We start from the raw sequence: 14,368 nt of genomic DNA, 5'->3' as shown, positions 1-14,368 counted from the left end.
CGTCTCCAGATATTTACTGATTTCTCATGCAATTTCTTCTTTGACCCACTGTTTGTTTAAGAGTGTGTTGTTTAACCTCCCTGTATTTGTAAGAGTTATTGATTTCCAGTTCTTTCATGGTTACTGATTTCCAGCTTCATTACATTATGGTCAGATAAAGTGCTTTCAATAATTTGAGTCTTTTAAAATTTATTCAGACCTGTTTTGTACCCCAGCACATGATCTATCCTGGAGAACATTCCATGAGTACTTAAGAAAAATGTATATCCTGGTGTTTGGGGATGCAACTATCTATATATGTCTGTTAGGTCTAATTCTTTTATCACATTATTGAGGCTCTCTTTTTCCTTATTCATCCTGTCTGGCTGTTCTGTCTATAGAATAGAGTGGTGTATTGAAGTCTCCCACTATTATTGTAGAGACATCTATTGCTCCCTTCAGTTTTGCCAGTGTTTGCCTCATGTGCTTGGAGCTCTTTGATTGGTGCATAAACATTTATGATGCTATTTCTTTTTGATGAATTGTTCCTTTTATTAATATATAATATATTTCCTTGTCTCTTATGACATCTTTTCCTTTAAAATCTATTTTGTCTGATATTAGTATAGCTACCTCTGCTTTCCTTTTGTTACAACTTGCGTGGAATATCTTATTCCATCCCTTCACTTTCAACCTATTTGTATCCTTGGGTCTAAGATGAGTCTCTCATGAATAACATATTGATAGATCTTGTTTTTTAATTCATTCTGCCAATCCTTATCTTTTAATTGGAGAGTTTAATCAGTTAACATTCAAACTTATTACTCTAAAGCCAGTTCCTGATTCAACTATCTTATCCTTTGTTTTTTATTTGTGAGTTCTATTTTTTTTCCTCTCTTTTTATCCTTTAGGTAACCCTTACTAATATTCTTCAATTCTGTGTCCTCCTTCAGACCTCTCTCTCCTGTCTTTTTATTTTCAGCCAACAGAACTCCCTTTAGTATTGCTTCCAGAGCAGGTCTCTTGTTAACAAATTCGCTCAGCATTTGTTTGTAAAAATTTTAAGCCCTCACTTTTGAAGGATAGCATCACTGGATAAAGAATTCTTGGCTGGCAATTTTTCTCTTTCAGAATCTTAAATATGTCATACCACTGCCTGCTCACCTCCATAGTGCCTATTAAATAGTCAGTACTTAGTCTTATGTGGCTTCCCTTGTATGTGGTGAGTTGCTTTTCTCTCACTCCTTTCAGGGCTCTCTCCTTCCCTTCAGCATTTGACAGTCTGATTTGTATATGTCTTGGAGTGGGTCTGCTTGGATTTACCATTGATTTGTATATTTGTATATTTATGTCTTTAATAAGGGTTGGGAAGTTTTGCCCAATTATCTCCTCAAATAATCTTTCTAGCCCTTTACTCTTCTCTTTTCCTTCTGAGAAACCAGTGATTCTTATATTTGTGTGCTTCATGTTGTCAATCATTTCCCTGAGATCCAATTGAATTTTTTCTCTTTTTCACCAGTTGTTGCTTTTTTTCATTCAAATTCAGTTGCTTTATCCTCTAGCTCACTTATTCTTTCTTCTGCCTCTTCAAATCTGCCTGTGTGTGTCTAGTATATTTTTAATTTTAAAAGGTCTACAGTACCTTTTATTTCCATAAGATCTGCTATTTTTCTAGTTATTCTTTCAAATTCTTCTTTATGCTTTTCTCGTGTCTTCTTGATATCCTTTATGTCTTTAGCCAGCCCATTGAAGTTATTTAGGAGAGTTGTATGTACATCTTTGTTTAGTTGTTCCATATTCTGTGTCTCCACTGGCTTTTTAATTTGGTCATTTAGCTTGGCCGTATCTTCTTGCATCTTCATGTTCTTTGTGATTTTATGTTAGTTTCTTGGCATTTGAACATCTTGATAAGGTTATTTTGAAAGTGGATATCTCGCTCATCTAAGAATTCACAGTTGGTTTGGATTGCATTGAAGGTCTTCTCGGGCACTTGGTTTGCCAGTAATTACCAGTGAGACAAAGGCCAAGGACTCCCACAGGAGATTCAAGTCTATTTGGAAATATGTTGAAGACTCGGCAGAGAATCAGTTTGCTAGAGTGCACTTTCCCTGTATTCCCAGCAGATGGCACTCTTGGGCCACCTCTTCCCCTAAAGCCCACTTGTCCCCACCTGCCACAGCTCACTAAGCCTTGTCCAGACCAGGTGAGAGTCTGGTAAATGTAGTAAGTCTCTGTACATGCTGAAAGCCACCAGCCCCAAGGGTGGGGGTTGGGCACTGTGTACCTCAGCAGAGAATCCACTTGTGGGCACAATGAGTCTGGTGATCCCTAGGCTTCTAAGTGTTCTCACTTTGGACTGTGAGACTGAGAGGCTCACCTTCCCAGTCCACAGCCAGCCCGGGGATGCCCTGCTTTTTGTCAACCCACTAAATCTAGTCCACCATTTACCTGCAGGCCTCTGGGGTACGGAAGGAGCTCCCAGTGCCATGGGGCAGCTGTCTCTCTTGTGCCTGCCTCTCTGCCTATGCACGCTATGAGTGCCCTGGACCTCCATGGAGAAAGGATATAGGCAGCAGGACCCAGAATGTCTCTCTTGCCAGCCAGTTGTCAGATTGGCTCTATGTCCCCTCTACTCTGTAGGAAAGGGCCCCCCAGTCTTCCTGAAAAACAGCCACCTGCAGCAGCCTGCCTCAGGATTGGGGGTAGACACTGGGCACTGCCACAAAGTCTCCCGTCCTCTCAGTTGAATTTTCTCCACTTTTTCATCCAGAGCCTTCTTATATATTGTAGATGTCCCTTTCTGGCCATTTGTACCCTTGAACCACTGTCCCAGTCATTTTCTGCCTTTTCTCTAGTTATCCCATGATAAAGTTAGCTCTGCCTATCCTATTCCACCATCTTCTCGGAAGTTCTGCTGTTTTTAACAGCTCATGAATTGAGAATGGTTTTACATTTTAAAAGGTTGGAAAAAAATAAAAAGAATAGTATTTTGTGACACATGAAAATTATATGAAATTCAAATTTCTGTGTCCATAAATACAGTGTTTTTGGAACATAGCTGTGCTGGTTTGAATGTATTATGTCCTCCAGAAAAAGCCATATTCTTTGATGCAGTCTTGTGGGGCAGACATTTTGGTGCTGATTAGATTTGCATGGAAATGCACCCCACCCAACTGTAGGTGATAACTCTGATAACATATTTTCATGGAGGTGTGGCCCCACCCATTCAGGGTGGGCCTTGATTAGTGGAGCCATATAAATGAGCTGACAGGCAGAGGGAACTCAGTGCAGCTGTGAGTGACATTTTGAAGAGGAGTTATAGCCAAGAGGGACGCTTTGAAGAAAGCACAGGAGCTGCAGATGAGAGACAGTTTGAAAACGGCCTTTGAAAGCAGACTCTTGCTCCGGAGAAGCTGAGGGAGGACAAATATCCCAAGTGCAACTAAGAGTGACATTTTTGAGGAACTGCAGCCTAGAGAGGAACGTCCTGGGAGAAAGCCATTTGGAAACCAGAACTTGGAGCAGACGCTGGCCAGTTGCCTTCCCAGCTAACAGAGGTTTTCCAGATGCCATTGGCCATCCTCCAGTGAACGTACGCAATTGTTGATGCATTACCTTGGACACTTTATGGCCTTAAGACTGTAACTGTGTAACCAAATAAACCCCCTTTACAAAAGCCAATCCATTTCTGGTGTTTTGCATTCTGGCAGCATTAGCAAACTAGAACAATAGCCATACCTAAAATATTTACTGTCTGGTCCTTTAGAGAAAAAGTTTCTGACCCCTAGCCCAGGTAATAAAGTCTTCCTTCAGCAGTATGCCAATCTGTTATATTCTATAAAGATTGTTGGAGGTGATACCTACTGTAAGCATAGAACTATTCTTGTTTTAGAGCAATAACTTTATATTCTTGGCAGGTGATTTGCTGAAGTCACAGACACATGTGAACAACAACATTTTTGGAAGAGAATATTTGAAAACATTTGACAGAAGTGTCATGATCATTCTTTGTGTTCATATTGTTTTACATTAACAGCATCTGAGAAACTGAATGATTGAAATGTTAGGATTACTGTTTCTCACTTTTACCTATTAGTTTATGTTGCCCTTGCTGAGTCAACTTCATGAAAGTGACTAAGACAACACAAAGAAAGACATTTATTTTTATTAAGAAACAGATGTGACTTCTGAACATTTATTTAAATTACTTTTATATATCAATGAATAATAATTCCTAAAAAGCATGTCTAGTGAATCTCTTTTCATTCTCCCCTTTTTATTCTATTTCATGATTCTACCACCTTTCTTTAAAATGTTCTTGAAATTAATTTACATTTCCCCCATTCTGTTCTAGTTCTATTGAAAAGACAACGACATCACTATGTAGTTGCTTCATAGTGCTTCAGCAGACATTCTTTTCACAGTAAGACTTTCTTGATAAAGGAAGCAGTGCATTGGTTCATATTGTGGCACAAACCCATTGTCATTCCTGTAACAGTTTGTGGACTGGCAATGATCTGTAGACCACACTTTGAGATAAAAGATTTTCTAGTTTTATTGATAGTTATAGCTATCCGATTTTTACCATATTTGATAAAGACAAGTTGCATTCTTTGTTATGATAAGAAATCCTGGAGATAAAGGAATATTTTACATTAACTTTATCTTCTCTTGTGATTTTACTGTTAGATAAGTCTAACTGTTTGGCATTTAAGTGATATTGAGTGTTACTTTTGAGTTTCTTAGATTTAAGAGATGTTATTCTAAGTATTTTGAACACAGGGGAAATCTTTTCAAGTATAATTTACATAAGCCTGTAGCTTTTAGTAGACTACACATGGGTCCCTATCAAATATTTAAAATATAGGCAACATGTGCTGTTGATTTAATGACAACTCATTCTATTCAAACTAGAAATTGATCATATGATTTCATTAAGTTAAACACTTTCTTAAACACTAAGTTCACTTAGTGATCGAATTTCTGTAAAAGTGTGTTTATCCAAAATGCTTAAAAGATGACTACATATAGTTATTTGTTTTCCATATGATTGTTAAAAACCTTACCTAAGCATAGTGCCTCCACTCCACACTGACTAGTATTCAGCCATACCAAGATTCTCCATTGCAGAAAAACTGCATGACCAAAATGCATAAAGTATTTAATTGATCTTGTAAGGAAACTTGGCTTCAGAGTAAACACTATCATTTGAATATGAATGATATCTTGCAGTTAACGTGAATCCCCCCCCCCCCAAAAAAAAAATTTCAAGTAGTATCAGTAAGGAAGAAATTTTAATAGGGGTTAAGTTTTTCAGTTAAAACAGCCTGTTACTTAAAGAGTATAGTAGATACTACAAAATCGGTAAAAGGTGTCTTAAATGTTTTTATAATAAATAACCACTGTATGCATTATCTATACAAATTAATGCAAAGTAATTGAGCCATAAAAATTAATATGGTCTTGTATCCTTTGATCCCAGAAGACACTGGGGGTGATGCAGTAGGGAATACAAAGAATGCATTTCTTCTTAACACTTGAAATTATCCTGGAAAGAAAGATGGAACTCTTTCCAGGAAATATTCACTTATATTAAGACATGCCCTTCCTGTCCTCTCTGCCTTCTACCAGCCTGATTAGTCACTGTCCTTATGTAGAATTCTAGTTCTCCTTTTCTTTATAGGAGTGTTGCTTTCTTTATCTTTGTGTCCCTGAATCTGGTTCAATTATGAAAAGATAATTTTCATTTTAGAGATATTATGGGTTATGAGAGAAAAGTAGTAAAGGATGTTGTAGTAGCAAAGAGGAAGATCTAGAAATAGAACCAGGAGAGGCTTCCTGGAAGACCTGGCCCTTGAGCTAAGTCTTGAAATATACTTGAGAGCTCCTCAGTGGAGGTGTTGGGGAGAGGCTATTTCAGGTAAAGGAATGGCAGATCCAGGGCCTCTGAAGGAAGGCAAGGATAACTGGTCAGATAAGGGAAGGCCTTGTAGACCTAGCTGAGAATTTGGATTTTTTTTTTCCTGAGTCAAAATGATGAATCTATTCAAGAGATTTAAGCTGGACAATTTGACATAATCTAATTTGTGTTTTAGATAGATCACCTTGTATTTTTGGAAGATGGATTTAAAAGCAGACTACATTAGAGGCAGGGAGACCAATTATGAGGAAATAAATGACTAGAACCTCAAATGAGGCAGTGACATTAGGGCTGTAGAAGAGGGATAGATATGAGGGATTTTGGGGAGCCACTGATTCCAAATTTTAAGCATTTGTCATGAGAAGATTGAAGTTGTTGGTCTTGTTTAAACTCCCGCTGAAAGATAAAAGTCAAGAATGATGTCCATATTTTTGTTCATTTCATATTGAAATAACACGTTTCATTTTGCATGTCTTTATGTTTTTAGGGAAAAGAAACACTGATGACCCCAGTCCCCTTTGCTAGGCCACAGGACTTAGGACCAACAATTGCTATCGTTACTAAAGTCAACCAGATCCAGGATCATCTACTGAAGAAGCATGATATTGAGCTTTACATGCATTTGAACAGACTAGAAATTGCTCCACAGATATATGGCTTGTAAGTATTAAGTTTAAATTTCACCTATACCTAATTATGATTTTGTGGTGGTTCCTACAGGGTATCAGGTCCCTGTAAGTAAGAATAAGAACTGTTTCAGCTCCATTTCATTTTGTACCCCCCACTGTATCCCATGTTCCAGGGTCTGTGATCATTACTTTCATATATGGTATCTCTTCAAATATTCACACCAATCCTGTTAATTGGGTAGAGATGAAGAAACTAAGGCTTCCACTAAGTTTACACACACTAAAAGGTGAAGTCATAATTCAAACCCAAACAGATTTGCTACATAATTTGTATGGCCCATTGCAGAGCAAAAATGCAGGATCCTTATTAAAAATTGGTAAGAATTTAAAAACAGTGAAAAACAAGTATGGAGCCCTTCTAAGTGCAGGGTCTTCTGCAGTGTCACAGGTCACACACCCATGAAGCCAGCCCTGAACCCAAATTATCCAAAAGATGTCCATATTTTCTCGATTTCGATCATATGGTCTTTTGCTCTACCCTCAGAGATGGATTTCTATCAGTAAGAAATATGTGCCCACTCCCTTCCCCCCAACCCCAGTGAACATAAAGTTTGTTGGTTTGAAGCTGTGTGTACCCCAGAAAAGATCATGTTCTTTTAATCCATTCCTGTGCATGTAGGACCTTTTGATTAGGTTACTTCAATGGAGATGTGACCTACCTCATTCAATATGGGTCTTAATCTTCTTACTGGAGTCCTTTATAAGAGGATAGGAGACAGAAAAAAAAAGCCTCAGAGAAGTTTAGAGAGAAGGACACACAGAAGCTAAGAGGAACAGAAGCTAAAAGAGACAGACATGCAGAAGCTCAGACAGGAAGCCAATAAAGCCAGAAACTGGAAGCAAGAAAACCAGGAGAGAGGGACCAATAGACTTTGCCATGTGCCTTGCTATCTGACAGGAATTCAAACTCTCCAGTTGCCAGTATTCAGAGAAGTTATCGTCCTGTTGATGCCTTAATTTGGACATTTTCATGGCCTTAAAACTGTTAACTTGTAAGCTCATAAATCCCCATTGTTAAAAAGCCAGTCCATTTCTGGTATATTGCATTTTGCCAGCTTTAGCAAACTTAAACAATAATGTATTAATCTTCAGCCACATAGCTTCTCTAACACCCTGTAGTAGAAGAATAGGAAGCCAGTTACTCCTATATCTTCTAAGCTGGAAAACATAGAGGCTTGGAACTCTGGCTAGAGCAGCTCCTACAGTACACAGTAGTACGGATGAGAGAGTTGAGGGAGTCCAATGAAAGGTTGAACAGCACTGACAATTTATATCAGTGGTTTGTTTATTAGATGTATAGGCAAATTGTAGATATAGAGGTCTTAGAGAATATGAATTATGTGGTGCCACAGGCAACCGAAGGAACCTTTATGTTGAAATAATAGGATGTTCATATCTAGTACTGAGTGTTTCCTTGGTAGATATTTTCTGCAAAGCCTTACTTTCAGTTTGGCAAAAGAGGGATGTTCTAGTTTGCTAATGCTGCCAGAATGCAAAACACCAGAAATGGATTGGCTTTTATAAAGATGGTTTATTTGGTTACACAGTTGCAGTCTTAAGGCCATAAAGTGTCCAAGGTAACACATCAGCAATCGGGTACCTTCACTGGAGGATGACTGATGGTGTCCGTGAAACCTCTCTTAGCTGGGAAGGCACGTGGCTGGCGTCTGCTCCAAGTTCTGATTTCAAAATTGGCTTTCTCCCAGGATGTTCCTCTCAAGGCTGCAGTTCCTCAAAAATGTCACTTAGTTGCTCTTTGGTCGTTTTTCCTTTCTTAGCTTCTCCCAAGCAAAATTCTGCTTTCAACAGCTGTCTTCAAACAGTCTCTCATCTGCAGCTCCTCTCTCAGTTCCTGTGTGTTCTTCAAAGTCTCCCTCTTGGCTGTAGCAAGCTTGCTCCTTCTGTCTGAGCTTATATAATGCACCAGTAATTTAATTCAGACCCACCCTGAATGGATGGGGCAACACCTCCATGGAAATTATCCAACCAACAGTCTTATCCACAGTTGATTGAATCACATCTCCAAGGAAACACCCAAAGGATTCCAAAATCTGTTCAACACTAATATGTCTGCCCGCACAAGATGGCATCAAAGTTAATGGCATTTGGGAGGACAAAATACATCAAACTGGCACAATGGAATATTAAGAAGATATTGAGATATACACAGTAGATGCTCAATAAATATGAATTCATTATTTTAATTACAAAGACTCAAAGAAGTCAAAAGGTTAAGATTCGAACACAGGCCATTTATTTAGCCAAAGGAAAAAATACCCATGAGTATTTTATTTATGTCCTCATGCTACACAGAGGCTTTCTCTAATCATAATTCTCAGCTGTTTTTCTTCCCTGGAAGCACCAAACTGTGATGGATGTAGTCTGCTTTCCTGTTCTAATGCTGCTTGCTTTCATTTCTGTGACTTGACCTTGACCTCATCATTAAGAGTGGCTCTGTCATTCCCACTGGAAAAGAGAATGTTGTATCTGACATGGGTACTGTGCAGAACCGTAGGTTATCAGTGAATTGCTGCTAATATATTTGTGATTGTAGTCATAAAATTTTATTTTAAAATAGCTAGTGGCAAGGTTAGAAGTTAAATTCTTCATTCCTCTCCACTATGCACTAAAAGAATTGATATACTCAAATACAAAAGCCCATTTTCTGCACTCAAAAATTGTACTAAGGTGTAGAAAATGTTCTTAAACATCATGTTAAAGAAGTTGATGTTTGACATGTACATAAATTTCTTTGAAATGCTTTATAATTGTTTGCCTCTTTGCCTGAGCTGGTGTTGTACATTATAATGATGATGGCATTGGCTTGGGTACAATAATTTATAACCAGTGTATTACAGTTTCCTTTTCAAACACATTTCCATCCATTTTCTCTTCATCATAAGTCATGGAGCTGCTTTAACATCTGTCTAGCACCTTCCCAATAAAATTCCATGAACCATTGCATAATTAATCCTTCCAACTTTATTTATTAGCAATAATAACTATGCCAGGGCTAGTAATGGCTATAGCTGCCTCATTTGTCCTTTTTTTTTTCTTCCTCTCATTTTTTTCAATTTGGCCATCATTATATATTCCATTGCAAGGATTTTCCCTATTCATTTCGCTTACTGATTTGGTTTATTATTATTATTTGTGGGGCACATGAAAGGTCAGAGTGTTTGAATTTCCCTATGTCCCTGTATGCTAACCTATGCTGTACCACCCATCTGTTTATCTCCTATCAATGTCTGTTAAAAACATTGGGGCCAAAGAATAATTTAAGTAAAATGTAATATAGTAATTAGAAGTACAGGTTTTTAATTGAAATAGACCTGTTTAACCACTTCAATCTTTGGTTTCTTCATCTCTGAAATGGGATTAAAAATAGTGGTACCAACTTCATTAGGTATTTGTGAGAACCAAATCATAATGTCCAAAAAGTACAGTGCTCAATAAACATTCAATATATGTTTGAAAGTACCTTTATTATTATCATTCCAATTACTTAACTAGAATTTCATGGTTTTGTGAATATGATACAATGTGTAATTCATGAACCCTTCCAGTTTTAAGTTGGACTATCTATGTTTTGTTCACTGAAGTATATGGACTTCTTAACCTCAAACATATAATAGCTGTCCTTTATACCAGTGCTTCTAAAGAGATAAATAGAGATTTAGAAATTTAGAAATTTTCATGGTACCTGGGAACAATAGTTTTATGTGTTTGAACCTGGTAAATAATATAGATTTGTATCTCATGGAAATGAATTAAAATACTTTGCTTTGTTCTATATCATTCAAGTATTATAAATTAATAATTACTAATGCTACTGTCTATTACTGTTAGAAGAAAGTTGTTAATTTATTTTACAATCAAAATTAATACTCTCAAATAATTAACTTGTAGTTTGAGTGAATTATCAAGTGAGCAAATGTAAAATAATCAATCGTTAGCTAATAAAAACTGCTTTTCCTCTGGATGGCACTCAATCCATAATTGTGTCAACTAAAGTGTGCTTTTAGATGCCAACCGGTTTACAGAATTTTGATTTTCAAAGAAAACAGATATTTTCTTGCAAACTAAAATGTTGCAACAGAGTTAGACAAACACCCTAGTAAAAATATCAGTAATGAATGAGCCAGTGGCAAAATTCTATCGATACCAACAATTTCTATATAACGAGGAGAATATCATGAATGTATGTTTACCTGGCAAAGAGAAAGTATTAGCAAGACTAAATTATGCTCCATATTGAGTCCAGGTCTCTAATTTTAGTCAGTCTTTAGCAGCTGCATGTACATTAAAAATTATTTAAATCTGCTTTCTGATATGGTTATAATTATCATTAAGAAAATATTTAACAGGTACTGCATTTAAAAAATAGTTTTTGTTCAAGTTTTTGGAAGAGACTACATGTGGATGTCTTCTGAGGTGGCAGATATGACATGGGTAAATATTTTTTGCATTTTGCTAAAAAATTTATTTAACAAAATCAAAATTAATGGTTAGGGTAAAAATATTACTTATGCTAATATTGGTTAAGGTATTCAAAATTAGCTTATCTTAATTTTATTTTATTTAAATCAATGATATTTACTTCAAATATGGGAATAAGTACCCATGAAATCCTAAGTGTTGTGTAATAGCTTGCTTATCAATGCTATCATTGTATATATTGAGTTGCATTATGTCCCAGATAATTTTACCTTGTTTTCTTGTTAGGAAATGTTAAGTCAATTTACTATTTCAGGTTAAAAAGTTAATTTGCAATTAAATGTTCAGTACTTTTTGATATTATATAATTAATATATCCTAAAAATAATTTACTGTTTTTCATTAACTTTTTGAAATATTACCCCTCTTGCACTTAGAATGAAGGTTCTCTTGCTTTAATTCAGATAATTTACATCTTTTTTTTAACTTTTTATTTTAAAATAATTTTAAACTTACAGGGCAATTGCAAAAAACAGTACAAACCCCATACAGAGAACTAAAACATATATCCCATCCCCCCAAATACACCAATTTTAAATTTTGCTACCTTTGCCATATCTGTCTGTCTATCTGTCTTCTGTAAGTAGGTTGCATACATCATACCCTTGAATACATAATACTTCGATGTACATTTCCTACAGATAAGGATATTAACTTATGTAATTACCTTAAGTGTAGTTATCGAGTTCAAGAAATTTAACATTAATATAAAGCTTACATTCTTTATTCCAGTTTTCTCTAATATGCCAATAATGTTCTTTTGAGACTTTTCTCCTCTATTCTTATATCCCATCAAGTATATGTATTGCATTTAGTTATAAATATCTCTTTGGTTTCTTTTTTCTTTTTTTTTAATTGTGGAAACACATATGCAGCATAAATCTTCCAATCCCACCCCCTGCTAAGCATACCATTCAGTGGTATTAATTAATCACATTCACAATGTTGCAGTACCCTCAGCACCATATATTACTAGAACTTTCCAATCACACCCAACAGAAACCCTACACTCATTTTGCATTAACTCCCCCTGCTCCTACCCCCCACTCCTGGTAACCTGTACTCCAGTTTCTTTCTCTATATGTTCCCATATTCTCTGATATTTTCTTTGGTCCTTAAATTTAGCACCCTAAATCTATAATAATCTCATTTGCTTTAATACCAATTTAACTTCAAAAGTATACACTCACAATGTTCCTCTACCTCTCCTCCCTACCTTTATGTAGTTCTTGTCACAAATTACATGTTAATTCATTCTGATTCAACACCTTAATTATCATTATATTTTATGCATTTGCCTTTAAGATACTGTAGGAAGTAAAAAGTGGAGTTACCAAACAAAAATACAGTAGTGCTGGTGTTTATATTTACCCATGTTGTCACCTTTACTAGAGATTCTTCATTTCTTCATATGGCTTCAGTTAATTGTCTAGTGTTGTTTTCTTTCAACCTGCACAGTTCCGTTTACCTTTTCTTATACGGCCAGTCTAGTAATGATGTAGTCCCTTAGCTTTTGTTTATCTGAGAATGTCTTAATGCTGCCCTCGTTTTTTTTTTCTTTTTTTTTCATGCATGTCTTTATTTTGTTACTCATCTACCCATACATGTATAAAGGGGTGTTGGTCACAAGGTTTTTTAATCACTTGGTCACAAGGTGAAGGCTATGTAATTATACAATCATTATCAAAGATGAAGGCTACTGGATTACAGTTCAACAATATCAGGTATTTCCTTCTGGCTATTCTAATACACTAGAAATACACTAGATTTCACTTAAAAAGAAATCTATGTAATGAGTCAGTAGTCATAATCATTTGTTAAATCCTAACTTCTCAGTTATAACTCCTCCCTCTCATTCGATCATTCTCTCAATCTTCAGGGATATCTGGACAATGACCATTCAACTACCTCGTGCTGAAAAGGGGTATTGACATTATTACCTCCCTCATTTTTGAAAGACAGTTTTGCCAGATATAGAATTCTTGATTGACAGGTTTTTGTTTTCAGCACTTTAAATGTCTTCCCACTGCCTTATTGCCTACATGATTTCTGATGAGAAATCAGCACTGTGGTATATTAAATTGTGTACCCCAGTTTGAATATGTTGGTCTTGATCCACATTCTGGTGAGGAGTAAGAGCCCTTCAAGTTATGACTTCCTGTAAGATGTGGCTCAACTGAATCAGGTTGGGCTTTAATCTGGATTACTGGACTCCTTTCTAAGCAGAGTGAAAGACAGAGAGAGAGAGCAAGGTCACAGGGAACAGCCAGAAGCGGGAAGTCAGTCTAACCCAGAAGAGAACTGAGAAAACATTGCCATGTTACAGTAAAGTCAAGGACCAAGGATCACCAGCAGCCAGCCCAAAATACCAGAGTCTTCAGGGGGAAAGCATCGCCTTGCTGATGACTTTATTTTGGACTCCTCCTACCCTTAAAACCATGAGCCAGTACCTTTCTCTTGTTAAGCCATCCCTTTGTATGGTATTTCTTTTAGCAGCCAGGAAACTAAAACAAGAACTTAATCTTATTGAGGCCCCCTTGTATGTGACATGTTGCTTCTCTCTTGCAGCTTTCAGAATTCTATCTTTAGCATTTGACAGTTTGATTAAAATATGTAGCAGGGTGAGTCTCTTTGGATTTATCCTGTTTGGAGCTCATCATGCTTCTCAAATGTATATATTCAGATTTTTCACTAAATCTGGGAAGTTTTTAGCCATTATTTCTTTGAATATTTTATCTGCCCCTTTCTCTCTTTCTTCTCCTTCTGGGATTCCCACATGCATATATTGGTACACTTTATGTTGTCCCGTGAGTTCCTCAGGCTCTGTTCACTTTTATTCATTCATTATTCTTTCTGCTCCCCAGACTGGATGATTTCAGTTGTCTTATCCTCAGATTCGCTGATTTGTTCTTCTACCAGCTCCAGTCTGCTGTTGAACCCTGTGGTGACTTGGAGTTATATACCCCAGAAAAATATGTTGTTAAACTTAGTCCATTCCTGTGGGTACAACCCCATTGTAGATGAGACCTCTTGATAAGGTTACTTCATTTAAGGTGTGGCCCAACTCAATCAGTGTGGATCTTAATCCTGTTACTGGAAGTCTTACAGAGAAGGCCATAGAAAGAAGCCACAGGGAGCAGTCGGTAGAACATGCAAGAGAAAGAAGGCACAACCATGTGCATTGCCGTGTAGTGGAAAAGCCAAAGAACCCAAAAACCAAACCATGAGCCAATAAATTCCTGTTAAGCCAACCCATTGTATGGTATTTTTTTTAACAAACCCC

General features: G+C 36.7%; 1 protein-coding gene across 4 annotated transcripts in view; it reads left to right on the top strand.

The window, feature by feature from the left end:
* TBC1D5 (TBC1 domain family member 5) overlaps positions 1 to 14,368 on the top strand; it is a 739,731-nt gene that overhangs the window by 450,444 nt on the left and 274,919 nt on the right. For all 4 annotated transcript variants that reach the window (XM_037845606.1, XM_037845577.1, XM_037845586.1 and 1 more), the window contains one exon: positions 6,387 to 6,559. In XM_037845606.1, coding sequence (XP_037701534.1) covers positions 6,387 to 6,559 — 173 coding nt within the window. The remainder of the gene's footprint in view (positions 1 to 6,386; positions 6,560 to 14,368) is intronic.

The sequence above is a fragment of the Choloepus didactylus genome, chromosome 1 (genome assembly GCF_015220235.1).
Source record: "Choloepus didactylus isolate mChoDid1 chromosome 1, mChoDid1.pri, whole genome shotgun sequence".
Taxonomy (NCBI): domain Eukaryota; kingdom Metazoa; phylum Chordata; class Mammalia; order Pilosa; family Megalonychidae; genus Choloepus; species Choloepus didactylus.
The sequence above is the reverse complement of the archived record's forward strand: the minus strand, read 5'-3'. Positions and strand labels throughout refer to the sequence as shown.